The 15552-nt window shown below is 44.7% G+C and overlaps 1 protein-coding gene across 1 annotated transcript in view; it reads right to left on the bottom strand.

Moving 5' to 3' along the window:
• LOC311124040 (rho GTPase-activating protein 8-like) overlaps positions 1-15534 on the bottom strand; it is a gene marked incomplete at its 5' end in the record, with an annotated part of 28904 nt that extends 13370 nt beyond the window's left edge. The window contains 7 exons of the mRNA XM_084198255.1: positions 47-116; positions 1510-1591; positions 1683-1793; positions 8935-9033; positions 9975-10061; positions 10207-10338; positions 15443-15534. Of these exons, the coding sequence (XP_084054381.1) occupies positions 47-116; positions 1510-1591; positions 1683-1793; positions 8935-9033; positions 9975-10061; positions 10207-10338; positions 15443-15534 (673 nt within the window). The remainder of the gene's footprint in view (positions 1-46; positions 117-1509; positions 1592-1682; positions 1794-8934; positions 9034-9974; positions 10062-10206; positions 10339-15442) is intronic.
• Between the last annotated feature and the right edge of the window lie 18 nt (positions 15535-15552).

Here is a 15552-nt window from a genome sequence, read left to right as displayed (position 1 = left end):
AGAGGTTATAAAGGTTATTATGGATGTTATAGAGGTTCCATCTCACCCTGGTTATAGAGCTTCTGGACGTCCTTGATGAGCTGAACACGAGCTGACCTCCTGAAGATACCTTCTGTCTGGAGACCTGAGGAGAGGGAGGGAGGGACTAACAGGCTTAAACTACTATTACTGTAGAGGTCTTCTTGTCCCTGATAGATCCAAGCTTCTACCTTCTGTCTGGAGGCCTGAGGAGAGGGAGGGAGGGACTAACAGGCTTAAACTACTATTACTGCAGAGGTCTTCTTGTCCCTGATAGATCCAAGCTTCTACCTTCTGTCTGGAGGCCTGAGGAGAGGGAGGGAGGGACTAACAGGCTTAAACTACTATTACTGCAGAGGTCTTCTTGTCCCTGATAGATCCAAGCTTCTACCTTCTGTCTGGAGGCCTGAGGAGAGGGAGGGAGGGACTAACAGGCTTAAACTACTATTACTGTAGAGGTCTTCTTGTCCCTGATAGATCCAAGCTTCTACCTTCTGTCTGGAGGCCTGAGGAGAGGGAGGGAGGGACTAACAGGCTTAAACTACTATTACTGTAGAGGTCTTCTTGTCCCTGATAGATCCAAGCTTCTACCTTCTGTCTGGAGGCCTGAGGAGAGGGAGGGAGGGACTAACAGGCTTAAACTACTATTACTGTAGAGGTCTTCTTGTCCCTGATAGATCCAAGCTTCTACCTTCTGTCTGGAGGCCTGAGGAGAGGGAGGGAGGGACTAACAGGCTTAAACTACTATTACTGTAGAGGTCTTCTTGTCCCTGATAGATCCAAGCTTCTACCTTCTGTCTGGAGGCCTGAGGAGAGGGAGGGAGGGACTAACAGGCTTAAACTACTATTACTGCAGAGGTCTTCTTGTCCCTGATAGATCCAAGCTTCTACCTTCTGTCTGGAGGCCTGAGGAGAGGGAGGGAGGGACTAACAGGCTTAAACTACTATTACTGTAGAGGACTTCTTGTCCCTGATAGATCCAAGCTTCTACCTTCTGTCTGGAGGCCTGAGGAGAGGGAGGGAGGGACTAACAGGCTTAAACTACTATTACTGTAGAGGTCTTCTTGTCCCTGATAGATCCAAGCTTCTACCTTCTGTCTGGAGGCCTGAGGAGAGGGAGGGAGGGACTAACAGGCTTAAACTACTATTACTGTAGAGGTCTTCTTGTCCCTGATAGATCCAAGCTTCTACCTTCTGTCTGGAGGCCTGAGGAGAGGGAGGGAGGGACTAACAGGCTTAAACTACTATTACTGTAGAGGTCTTCTTGTCCCTGATAGATCCAAGCTTCTACCTTCTGTCTGGAGGCCTGAGGAGAGGGAGGGAGGGACTAACAGGCTTAAACTACTATTACTGTAGAGGTCTTCTTGTCCCTGATAGATCCAAGCTTCTACCTTCTGTCTGGAGGCCTGAGGAGAGGGAGGGAGGGACTAACAGGCTTAAACTACTATTACTGCAGACGTCTTCTTGTCCCTGATAGATCCAAGCTTCTACCTTCTTACCATTGTCTTTGAGATAAGACACAGTCTGGGACATCACAGGAGGAATCATCACACCCTGGTTCTTCTCACGAATACTGGAAACAGGACACTTTAAATTCAGTATGCGTGCAGTATGGTAAATCATATTAGTTGGCATAAACATTGGACCAAAATAAAAATCCTCACTATTGCAGGCTGACTCCAAACTGCTGATTGGGCAGAGGGGGTCTGGGGGGAGGAGTCTTAGATGAGGGGTGCAGACCTCCCTTCTGGGCCACCTGCAGCCTCTCATCATGGCTGGAGTAAATACATAGACATATATGTTACATACATGACTACAGTACAGTACCTCCGTGGTTACATACATGACTACAGTACCTCCATGGTTACATACATGACTACAGTACCTCCATGGTTACATACATGACTACAGTACAGTACCTCCGTGGTTACATACATGACTACAGTACAGTACCTCCGTGGTTACATACATGACTACAGTACCTCCATGGTTACATACATGACTACAGTACCTCCATGGTTACATACATGACTACAGTACCTCCATGGTTACATACATGACTACAGTACAGTACCTCCATGGTTACATACATGACTACAGTACCTCCATGGTTACATACATGACTACAGTACAGTCCCTCCATGGTTACATACATGACTACAGTACCTCCATGGTTACATACATGACTACAGTACAGTACCTCCATGGTTACATACATGACTACAGTACAGTACCTCCATGGTTACATACATGACTACAGTACCTCCATGGTTACATACATGACTACAGTACAGTACCTCCATGGTTACATACATGACTACAGTACCTCCATGGTTACATACATGACTACAGTACAGTACCTCCGTGGTTACATACATGACTACAGTACAGTACCTCCATGGTTACATACATGACTACAGTACAGTACCTCCATGGTTACATACATGACTACAGTACCTCCATGGTTACATACATGACTACAGTACAGTACCTCCATGGTTACATACATGACTACAGTACAGTACCTCCATGGTTACATACATGACTACAGTACCTCCGTGGTTACATACATGACTACAGTACAGTACCTCCATGGTTACATACATGACTACAGTACAGTACCTCCATGGTTACATACATGACTACAGTACCTCCATGGTTACATACATGACTACAGTACAGTACCTCCATGGTTACATACATGACTACAGTACAGTACCTCCATGGTTACATACATGACTACAGTACCTCCATGGTTACATACATGACTACAGTACCTCCATGGTTACATACATGACTACAGTACCTCCATGGTTACATACATGACTACAGTACAGTCCCTCCATGGTTACATACATGACTACAGTACCTCCATGGTTACATACATGACTACAGTACAGTCCCTCCATGGTTACATACATGACTACAGTACCTCCATGGTTACATACATGACTACAGTACCTCCGTGGTTACATACATGACTACAGTACAGTACCTCCGTGGTTACATACATGACTACAGTACAGTCCCTCCATGGTTACATACATGACTACAGTACAGTACCTCCATGGTTACATACATGACTACAGTACCTCCATGGTTACATACATGACTACAGTACCTCCATGGTTACATACATGACTACAGTACCTCCATGGTTACATACATGACTACAGTCCCTCCATGGTTACATACATGACTACAGTACAGTACCTCCATGGTTACATACATGACTACAGTACAGTACCTCCATGGTTACATACATGACTACAGTACAGTACCTCCATGGTTACATACATGACTACAGTACCTCCATGGTTACATACATGACTACAGTACAGTACCTCCGTGGTTACATACATGACTACAGTACAGTACCTCCATGGTTACATACATGACTACAGTACCTCCATGGTTACATACATGACTACAGTACAGTACCTCCGTGGTTACATACATGACTACAGTACAGTACCTCCATGGTTACATACATGACTACAGTACAGTACCTCCGTGGTTACATACATGACTACAGTACAGTACCTCCGTGGTTACATACATGACTACAGTACCTCCATGGTTACATACATGACTACAGTACAGTACCTCCATGGTTACATACATGACTACAGTACAGTCCCTCCATGGTTACATACATGACTACAGTACAGTACCTCCATGGTTACATACATGACTACAGTACCTCCATGGTTACATACATGACTACAGTACCTCCATGGTTACATACATGACTACAGTACAGTACCTCCATGGTTACATACATGACTACAGTACAGTACCTCCGTGGTTACATACATGACTACAGTACAGTACCTCCATGGTTACATACATGACTACAGTACAGTACCTCCGTGGTTACATACATGACTACAGTACAGTACCTCCATGGTTACATACATGACTACAGTACCTCCGTGGTTACATACATGACTACAGTACAGTACCTCCATGGTTACATACATGACTACAGTACAGTACCTCCATGGTTACATACATGACTACAGTACAGTACCTCCATGGTTACATACATGACTACAGTACCTCCATGGTTACATACATGACTACAGTACCTCCATGGTTACATACATGACTACAGTACCTCCATGGTTACATACATGACTACAGTACAGTACCTCCGTGGTTACATACATGACTACAGTACAGTACCTCCATGGTTACATACATGACTACAGTACAGTACCTCCATGGTTACATACATGACTACAGTACAGTACCTCCATGGTTACATACATGACTACAGTACCTCCATGGTTACATACATGACTACAGTACAGTACCTCCATGGTTACATACATGACTACAGTACCTCCATGGTTACATACATGACTACAGTACCTCCATGGTTACATACATGACTACAGTACAGTACCTCCATGGTTACATACATGACTACAGTACCTCCATGGTTACATACATGACTACAGTACAGTACCTCCATGGTTACATACATGACTACAGTACAGTACCTCCATGGTTACATACATGACTACAGTACCTCCATGGTTACATACATGACTACAGTACAGTACCTCCATGGTTACATACATGACTACAGTACAGTACCTCCATGGTTACATACATGACTACAGTACCTCCATGGTTACATACATGACTACAGTACAGTACCTCCGTGGTTACATACATGACTACAGTACCTCCATGGTTACATACATGACTACAGTACCTCCGTGGTTACATACATGACTACAGTACAGTACCTCCATGGTTACATACATGACTACAGTCCCTCCATGGTTACATACATGACTACAGTACCTCCATGGTTACATACATGACTACAGTACAGTACCTCCATGGTTACATACATGACTACAGTACCTCCATGGTTACATACATGACTACAGTACAGTACCTCCGTGGTTACATACATGACTACAGTACAGTACCTCCATGGTTACATACATGACTACAGTACAGTACCTCCATGGTTACATACATGACTACAGTACCTCCATGGTTACATACATGACTACAGTACCTCCATGGTTACATACATGACTACAGTACAGTACCTCCATGGTTACATACATGACTACAGTACAGTACCTCCATGGTTACATACATGACTACAGTACCTCCGTGGTTACATACATGACTACAGTACAGTACCTCCATGGTTACATACATGACTACAGTACAGTACCTCCATGGTTACATACATGACTACAGTACAGTACCTCCATGGTTACATACATGACTACAGTACAGTACCTCCATGGTTACATACATGACTACAGTACAGTACCTCCGTGGTTACATACATGACTACAGTACAGTACCTCCATGGTTACATACATGACTACAGTACCTCCGTGGTTACATACATGACTACAGTACCTCCATGGTTACATACATGACTACAGTACAGTACCTCCATGGTTACATACATGACTACAGTACCTCCATGGTTACATACATGACTACAGTACAGTACCTCCGTGGTTACATACATGACTACAGTACAGTACCTCCGTGGTTACATACATGACTACAGTACAGTACCTCCATGGTTACATACATGACTACAGTACCTCCATGGTTACATACATGACTACAGTACCTCCGTGGTTACATACATGACTACAGTACCTCCATGGTTACATACATGACTACAGTACCTCCATGGTTACATACATGACTACAGTACAGTACCTCCATGGTTACATACATGACTACAGTACAGTACCTCCATGGTTACATACATGACTACAGTACAGTACCTCCATGGTTACATACATGACTACAGTACAGTACCTCCATGGTTACATACATGACTACAGTACAGTACCTCCGTGGTTACATACATGACTACAGTACAGTACCTCCATGGTTACATACATGACTACAGTCCCTCCATGGTTACATACATGACTACAGTCCCTCCATGGTTACATACATGACTACAGTACCTCCATGGTTACATACATGACTACAGTACAGTACCTCCATGGTTACATACATGACTACAGTACAGTACCTCCGTGGTTACATACATGACTACAGTACCTCCATGGTTACATACATGACTACAGTACCTCCGTGGTTACATACATGACTACAGTCCCTCCATGGTTACATACATGACTACAGTACAGTACCTCCGTGGTTACATACATGACTACAGTACCTCCATGGTTACATACATGACTACAGTACCTCCGTGGTTACATACATGACTACAGTCCCTCCATGGTTACATACATGACTACAGTACCTCCGTGGTTACATACATGACTACAGTCCCTCCATGGTTACATACATGACTACAGTACCTCCGTGGTTACATACATGACTACAGTCCCTCCATGGTTACATACATGACTACAGTACCTCCGTGGTTACATACATGACTACAGTACCTCCATGGTTACATACATGACTACAGTACAGTACCTCCGTGGTTACATACATGACTACAGTACCTCCATGGTTACATACATGACTACAGTACCTCCGTGGTTACATACATGACTACAGTCCCTCCATGGTTACATACATGACTACAGTACCTCCGTGGTTACATACATGACTACAGTCCCTCCATGGTTACATACATGACTACAGTCCCTCCATGGTTACATACATGACTACAGTACAGTACCTCCGTGGTTACATACATGACTACAGTCCCTCCATGGTTACATACATGACTACAGTACCTCCATGGTTACATACATGACTACAGTACAGTACCTCCGTGGTTACATACATGACTACAGTACCTCCATGGTTACATACATGACTACAGTACCTCCGTGGTTACATACATGACTACAGTCCCTCCATGGTTACATACATGACTACAGTCCCTCCGTGGTTACATACATGACTACAGTCCCTCTGGTTGGTTGGATACATGACTACAGTCCCTCTGGTTGGTTGGATACATGACTACAGTACCTCTGATTGGTTGGATACATGACTACAGTCCCTCTGGTTGGTTGGATACATGACTACAGTCCCTCCGTGGTTGGTTGGATACATGACTACAGTCCCTCCGTGGTTGGTTGGATACATGACTACAGTCCCTCCGTGGTTGGTTGGATACATGACTACAGTCCCTCCGTGGTTGGTTGGATACATGACTACAGTCCCTCCGTGGTTGGTTGGATACATGACTACAGTCCCTCCGTGGTTGGTTGGATACATGACTACAGTACCTCCGTGGTTGGTTGGATACATGAATACAGTCCCTCTGGTTGGTTGGATACATGACTACAGTCCCTCTGGTTGGTTGGATACATGACTACAGTCCCTCTGGTTGGTTGGATACATGACTACAGTCCCTCTGATTGGTTGGATACATGACTACAGTCCCTCCGTGGTTGGTTGGATACATGACTACAGTCCCTCTGGTTGGTTGGATACATGACTACAGTACCTCCGTGGTTGGTTGGATACATGACTACAGTACCTCCGTGGTTGGTTGGATACATGACTACAGTACCTCCGTGGTTGGTTGGATACATGACTACAGTACCTCCGTGGTTGGTTGGATACATGAATACAGTCCCTCTGGTTGGTTGGATACATGACTACAGTACCTCCGTGGTTGGTTGGATACATGACTACAGTACCTCCGTGGTTGGTTGGATACATGAATACAGTCCCTCTGGTTGGTTGGATACATGACTACAGTCCCTCCGTGGTTGGTTGGATACATGACTACAGTACCTCCGTGGTTGGTTGGATACATGACTACAGTACCTCCGTGGTTGGTTGGATACATGACTACAGTACCTCCGTGGTTGGTTGGATACATGACTACAGTACCTCCGTGGTTGGTTGGATACATGACTACAGTACCTCCGCGGTTGGTTGGATACATGACTACAGTCCCTCCGTGGTTGGTTGGATACATCAATACAAACATTGTCCAGTCCTCAATGTTAAGTCAGAGCCATCATATCATTATCAGACACTACTGATATTTTGTAGCGTTCAAATCTGAAATGTGCAGTGAACCTAAAAAGGTTAGGGTTAAGGTCAGGGTAAGGTAGTGGTATAACCTACCTGAGGACATCAGGTGGGATGAGAAGCTGATCACAGTTCAGGTGGTCTCTGAGCTCTGCCAGGTAGTTAGGGTTAAGGTCAGGGGTCAGGGTAAGGTAGTGGTATAGAGGTGTAACCTACCTGAGGACATCAGGTGGGATGAGAAGCTGATCACAGGTCAGGTGGTCTCTGAGCTCTGCCAGGTAGTTAGGGTTAAGGTCAGGGGTCAGGGTAAGGTAGTGGTATAGAGGTGTAACCTACCTGAGGACATCAGGTGGGATGAGAAGCTGATCACAGTTCAGGTGGTCTCTGAGCTCTGCCAGGTAGTTAGGGTTAAGGTCAGGGGTCAGGGTAAGGTAGTGGTATAGAGGTGTAACCTACCTGAGGACATCAGGTGGGATGAGAAGCTGATCACAGTTCAGGTGGTCTCTGAGCTCTGCCAGGTAGTTAGGGTTAAGGTCAGGGGTCAGGGTAAGGTAGTGGTATAGAGGTGTAACCTACCTGAGGACATCAGGTGGGATGAGAAGCTGATCACAGTTCAGGTGGTCTCTGAGCTCTGCCAGGTAGTTAGGGTTAAGGTCAGGGGTCAGGGTAAGGTAGTGGTATAGAGGTGTAACCTACCTGAGGACATCAGGTGGGATGAGAAGCTGATCACAGTTCAGGTGGTCTCTGAGCTCTGCCAGGTAGTTAGGGTTAAGGTCAGGGGTCAGGGTAAGGTAGTGGTATAGAGGTGTAACCTACCTGAGGACATCAGGTGGGATGAGAAGCTGATCACAGGTCAGGTGGTCTCTGAGCTCTGCCAGGTAGTTAGGGTTAAGGTCAGGGGTCAGGGTAAGGTAGTGGTATAGAGGTGTAACCTACCTGAGGACATCAGGTGGGATGAGAAGCTGATCACAGTTCAGGTGGTCTCTGAGCTCTGCCAGGTAGTTCACATAAATCAGCTTCTTACCAAACTTGTGACTAAACAGGAAGAACAGTGTTAGAAAGGGGTCAGTCATTATTGCCAAATGTCTTTCATGGCCATCAATACTGTTATGGAGACAGACTTAAAATGTACAGTACAGGCCTGAATGGCATCTTTACTGTAGAAAGATGACTGGGGAGCATACCTGATGAGTGGTTGGAATATACTGTATTCTAGATCTTTACTGTAGAAAGATGACTGGGGAGCATACCTGATGAGTGGTTGGAATATACTGTATTCTAGATCTTTACTGTAGAAAGATGACTGGGGAGCATACCTGATGTGTGGTTGGAATATACTGTATTCTAGATTTTTACTGTAGAAAGATGACTGGGGAGCATACCTGATGAGTGGTTGGAATATACTGTATTCTAGATCTTTACTGTAGAAAGATGACTGGGGAGCATACCTGATGAGTGGTTGGAATATACTGTATTCTAGATCTTTACTGTAGAAAGATGACTGGGGAGCATACCTGATGAGTGGTTGGAATATACTGTATTCTAGATCTTTACTGTAGAAAGATGACTGGGGAGCATACCTGATGAGTGGTTGGAATATACTGTATTCTAGATCTTTACTGTAGAAAGATGACTGGGGAGCATACCTGATGAGTGGTTGGAATATACTGTATTCTAGATCTTTACTGTAGAAAGATGACTGGGGAGCATACCTGATGAGTGGTTGGAATATACTGTATTCTAGATCTTTACTGTAGAAAGATGACTGGGGAGCATACCTGATGAGTGGTTGGAATATACTGTATTCTAGATCTTTACTGTAGAAATATGACTGGGGAGCATACCTGATGAGTGGTTGGAATATACTGTATTCTAGATCTTTACTGTAGAAAGATGACTGGGGAGCATACCTGATGAGTGGTTGGAATATACTGTATTCTAGATCTTTACTGTAGAATGATGACTGGGGAACATACCTGATGAGTGGTTGGAATATATTCCAGATTATTCTGATAAAATTAGTAGGATGGACGACATAGAGGGCTTTCAGGTTCTTCTTGTACCTGTCAGGAAATACATTGACACACACACACACACACACACACACACACACTGTAAACATAATTCTGGAAAAACTGGTTCATCGCGTTGTATTTTGATCGAGGGAGGGCTTATAAAAGTCGTAGGTTAGCGGTCAGGGTGACTTACTTCCTGTCAAACTCTCTGTATGCGTCTCGTAGCCAGCGTAGTGAGGGCTTGTTGCTGCTGCGGAGACCATGATGGAAATACACTACTGTATAATCGCTCTCTACATACTGGTCCAGAGAGTACTTCAGATACCTGCAGCCAAGGGGGAGGAGAGAGCAGAGCACTCAGGTAATACTGGTCCAGAGAGTACTTCAGATACCTGCAGCCAAGGGGGAGGAGAGAGCAGAGCACTCAGGTAATACTGGTCCAGAGAGTACTTCAGATACCTGCAGCCAAGGGGGAGGAGAGAGCAGAGCACTCAGGTAATACTGGTCCAGAGAGTACTTCAGATACCTGCAGCCAAGGGGGAGGAGAGAGCAGAGCACTCAGGTAATACTGGTCCAGAGAGTACTTCAGATACCTGCAGCCAAGGGGGAGGAGAGAGCAGAGCACTCAGGTAATACTGGTCCAGAGAGTACTTCAGATACCTGCAGCCAAGGGGGAGGAGAGAGCAGAGCACTCAGGTAATACTGGTCCGGAGAGTACTTCAGATACCTGCAGCCAAGGGGGAGGAGAGAGCAGAGCACTCAGGTAATACTGGTCCAGAGAGTACTTCAGATACCTGCAGCCAAGGGGGAGGAGAGAGCAGAGCACTCAGGTAATACTGGTCCAGAGAGTACTTCAGATACCTGCAGCCAAGGGGGAGGAGAGAGCAGAGCACTCAGGTAATACTGGTCCAGAGAGTACTTCAGATACCTGCAGCCAAGGGGGGAGGAGAGAGCAGAGCACTCAGGTAATACTGGTCCAGAGAGTACTTCAGATACCTGCAGCCAAGGGGGGAGGAGAGAGCAGAGCACTCAGGTAATACTGGTCCAGAGAGTACTTCAGATACCTGCAGCCAAGGGGGAGGAGAGAGCAGAGCACTCAGGTAATACTGGTCCAGAGAGTACTTCAGATACCTGCAGCCAAGGGGGAGGAGAGAGCAGAGCACTCAGGTAATACTGGTCCAGAGAGTACTTCAGATACCTGCAGCCAAGGGGGAGGAGAGAGCAGAGCACTCAGGTAATACTGGTCCAGAGAGTACTTCAGATACCTGCAGCCAAGGGGGAGGAGAGAGCAGAGCACTCAGGTAATACTGGTCCAGAGAGTACTTCAGATACCTGCAGCCAAGGGGGAGGAGAGAGCAGAGCACTCAGGTAACTGCCCAAAAAATAAATGGAAACACTTGAGTCAATGAGGGATAACAAAGTATATCGAAAGCAGGTCGCTTCCACACAGGTGTGATTTCCTGAGTTCATTAAGCAATTAACATCCCATCATGCTTAGGGTCATGTATAAAAATGTAGGGCAGGCCATTATTTTGGGTAGCACGGGTAGGCCCCCATCCACCAGGCAGGAGCGGTCACAATGGTTTGATGAGCATGAATACGATGTAAACCTTATGCCGTGGCCGTCTCAGTCACCACATCTCAAATGAACACAGTTGGGAGATTCTGGAGCGCCGCCAAATTGATTACATTTCAATTGTGTCACTGGCCTACACACACACACAATACCCCATAATGTCAAAGTGGAATTATGTTTTTAGAATGTTTTACAAATGAATTAAAAGATGAAAAGCTGAAATGTCTTGAGTCAATAAGTATTCAACCCCTTTGTTATGGCAAGCCTGAATAAGTTCAGGAGTAAAAATTTGCTTAACAAGTCACATAACAAGTTGCATGGACTCACTGTGTGCAATAATAGTGTAACATGATTTTTGAATGACTACCTCCTCTCTGTACCCACACATACAATTATCTGTAAGGTCCCTCAGTCGAGCAGTGAATTTCAAACACAGATTCAACCACAAAGACCAGGGAGGTTTTCCAATGCCTCGCAAAGAAGGGCACCTACTGGTAGATGGGTAAAAATTAAAAAAGCAGACATTGAATATCCCTTTGAGCATGGTGAAGTTATTAATTACACTTTGGATGGTGTATCAATACACCCAGTCACTGCAAAGATACAGGCATCCTTCCTAGCTCAGTTGCCGGAGAGGAAGGAAACCGCTCAGGGATTTTCACCATGAGGCCAATGGTGACTTTAAAACAGTTACAGTTTAATGGCTGTGATAGGAGAAAACGGAGGATGGATCAACAACATTGTAGTTACTCCACACTACTAACCTAAATGACAGAGTGAAAAGAAGGAAGTCTGTACAGAATACAAATATTCCAAAACATGCATCCTGTTTACAACAAGGCACTAAAGTAAAACTGCAAAGAAATCTGGCAAAGAAATTAACTTAATGTCCTGAATACAAAGTGTTGTGATTGGGGCAAATCCAACACAACACTGAGTACCACTCTTCATATTTCCAAGCATAGTGGTGGCTGCATCATGTTATGGGTATGCTTGTCATCGGCAAGGACTAGGGAGTTTTTTAGGACAAAAATAAATGGAATAGAGCTAAGCACAGGAAAAATCCTAGAGGAAAACCTGGTTCAGTCTGCTTTCCAACAGACACTGGGAGACAAATGCACCCTTCAGCAGGACAATAACCTAAAACACAAGGCCAAAATTTACACTGGAGTTGCTCACCAAGAAGACATTAAATGTTCCTGAGTGGCCTAGTTACAGTTTTGACTTAAAATCGGCTTGAAAATCTATGGTAAGACTTGAAGATCTATGGCTCTAGCAATGATCAACAACCAACTTGACAGAGCTTGAAGAATAATACAAATAATAATGTGCAAATATTGTACAATAAAAAAGAAAGGTGTGCACAGCTCTTAAAGAGCAACTGCCTTTAAAAAGTATCAAATCCCACTGAAAACGGCTTATGTGGCATCGATATGAGTCAGAAACAGTTAAAATTGCGCAACTAAAACATCCTCGCCAAAAAAAACATCAAAATGAATTACAGATTTGTTTTGTTCTTAAGATTCATTCTGAGATTTTGAGGAAGTGAAATAGGCTTCCACGTCTACAGTGTCTCATGGGGGACAAACTTTATTAACCAAAACGTGGAATCGGTCAGGAAACACACCAACACTGAAATCAAATTTTTCGAATGAGCAACTGAAAAACATACGTGCCAATCTGCGTGTTCAGTGGCTCTTCAAGAGACTTACCCAGAAAGACTCTCAGCTGTAATCATCGCTGCCAAAGGGGATTCTAACATGTAGTGACTCAGGGGTGTGTATACTTATGGAAATGAGATATTACTGTATTTCATTTTCAAGAAATGTGCAAAAATTTATATAAACATGTTTTCACTTTATCATTATTAGGGTATTGTGTGCAGATGGGTGAGAAAAAATATCTATTGAATCCATTTTGAATTCAGGCTGTAACAACAAAATGTGGAACAAGTCAAGAGGTATGAATACTTTCTGAAGGGACTGTAGATATGGACTAGGAATAGCAGACCAGAGGACGTTCTACAGAGGTAGATATGGACTAGGTAAAGCAGACCAGAGGACGTTCTACAGAGGTAGATATGGACTAGGAATAGCAGACCAGAGGACGTTCTACAGAGGTAGATATGGACTAGGTATAGCAGACCAGAGGACGTTCTACAGAGGTAGATATGGACTAGGTATAGCAGAACGGACCAGAGGACGTTCTACAGAGGTAGATATGGACTAGGTATAGCAGACCAGAGGACGTTCTACAGAGGTAGATATGGATTAGGTATAGCAGACCAGAGGACGTTCTACAGAGGTAGATATGGACTAGGTATAGCAGACCAGAGGACGTTCTACAGAGGTAGATATGGACTAGGAATAGCAGACCAGAGGACGTTCTACAGAGGTAGATATGGACTAGGTATAGCAGAATGGACCAGAGGACGTTCTACAGAGGTAGATATGGACTAGGTATAGCAGAACGGACCAGAGGACGTTCTACAGAGGTAGATACGGACTAGGTATAGCAGAACGGACCAGAGGACGTTCTACAGAGGTAGATATGGACTAGGTATAGCGGAACAGAGGACGTTCTACAGAGGTAGATATGGACTAGGAATAGCAGACCAGAGGACGTTCTACAGAGGTAGATATGAACTAGGAATAGCAGACCAGAGGACGTTCTACAGAGGTAGATACGGACTAGGTATAGCGGAACAGAGGACGTTCTACAGAGGTAGATATGGACTAGGTATAGTGGAACAGAGGACGTTCTACAGAGGTAGATATGGACTAGGTATAGCAGACCAGAGGACGTTCTCCCCACTGTAGATACGGACTAGGTATAGCAGACCAGAGGACGTTCTCCCCACTGTAGATACGGACTAGGTATAGCAGACCAGAGGACGTTCTCCCCACTGTAGATACGGACTGCTTAGGGTCATGTATAAAAATGCCCAGTTGCCCATTATTTTGGCTACCATGGCTAGAAGAGATCTCGGTGACTTTGAAAGAGGGGTCTCAAAGGAGCAAGCATGTGTCAAAACGTTGCTCATTTGCACGTCGTCTCTCGTTCACATTCGCTTGTAACTGTCCAAACTCACCAAAGATGCCATTCGGTAGCTCCCACCTATACTTGTAGAAATTTATGAGCCTGTCTTTGCAATTCCTTTATTTTTCGTTTGCGCTCGTTAGCATATTTAGCTAGCAGCCTCTATTGAAATTCGCTATTTGGTTTTTAGCGCCCCCTTGAGTACTAAAACAGTAATACTGTAAATCCCGGGATGAGAGAAGGGCGGTATGATGACATCACAATCTGGATAACGCCCAACCCTAGTGTGTGTGTGTGTGTGTGTGTGTGTCTGTGTGTGTGTCTGTGTGTGTGTGTCTCAGTCACCAGATCTCAACCCAATCGAACACTTAGGGGAGGTTCTGGAGCGGCGCATGAGACAGCGTTTTCCACCACCATCAACAAAATTGCGGAAGAACGGTGTCGACACTTGTAGAATCTATGCCGAGGTGAATGGAAGCTGTTCTGGCCCAACGCCCCATTAAGACACTACGATGGAGTTTCCTTTCTTTTGGCAGTTACCTGAATATAACAGCTTTTACTGCAGAGTACAGTACTCGAATACACAACATTTCAGAGCACAGTACTCAAATACACATTTCACAGAGCACAGTACTCAGATACACAACATTTCACTGAAGACCAATTCACTTGATCCCCTTCTCCCTCAAGAGTGCACTTGTTAATTCCTCTTCAAGGAAGTGAAAACAACCTGTTGAGGGTCTTCCATAGTGCACAGCAAAAAAGTTACATGTACATAAACTGCACATATCATATGATGATTGTCCTGACTCACTCCAGCAGGTGGTGGTGGTTGAGCTGATGGGAGGGGGGCATCAGGCAGCTACTGAAGATAACCAGCTTCCTGCCATAGTTATCATCACCTGGAGAGAACAGAGACAACAG

The sequence above is a fragment of the Coregonus lavaretus genome (genome assembly GCF_964263955.1).
Source record: "Coregonus lavaretus genome assembly, contig: HAP1_SCAFFOLD_5739, whole genome shotgun sequence".
Taxonomy (NCBI): domain Eukaryota; kingdom Metazoa; phylum Chordata; class Actinopteri; order Salmoniformes; family Salmonidae; genus Coregonus; species Coregonus lavaretus.
This window is presented reverse-complemented; position numbering and strand designations above follow the sequence as displayed.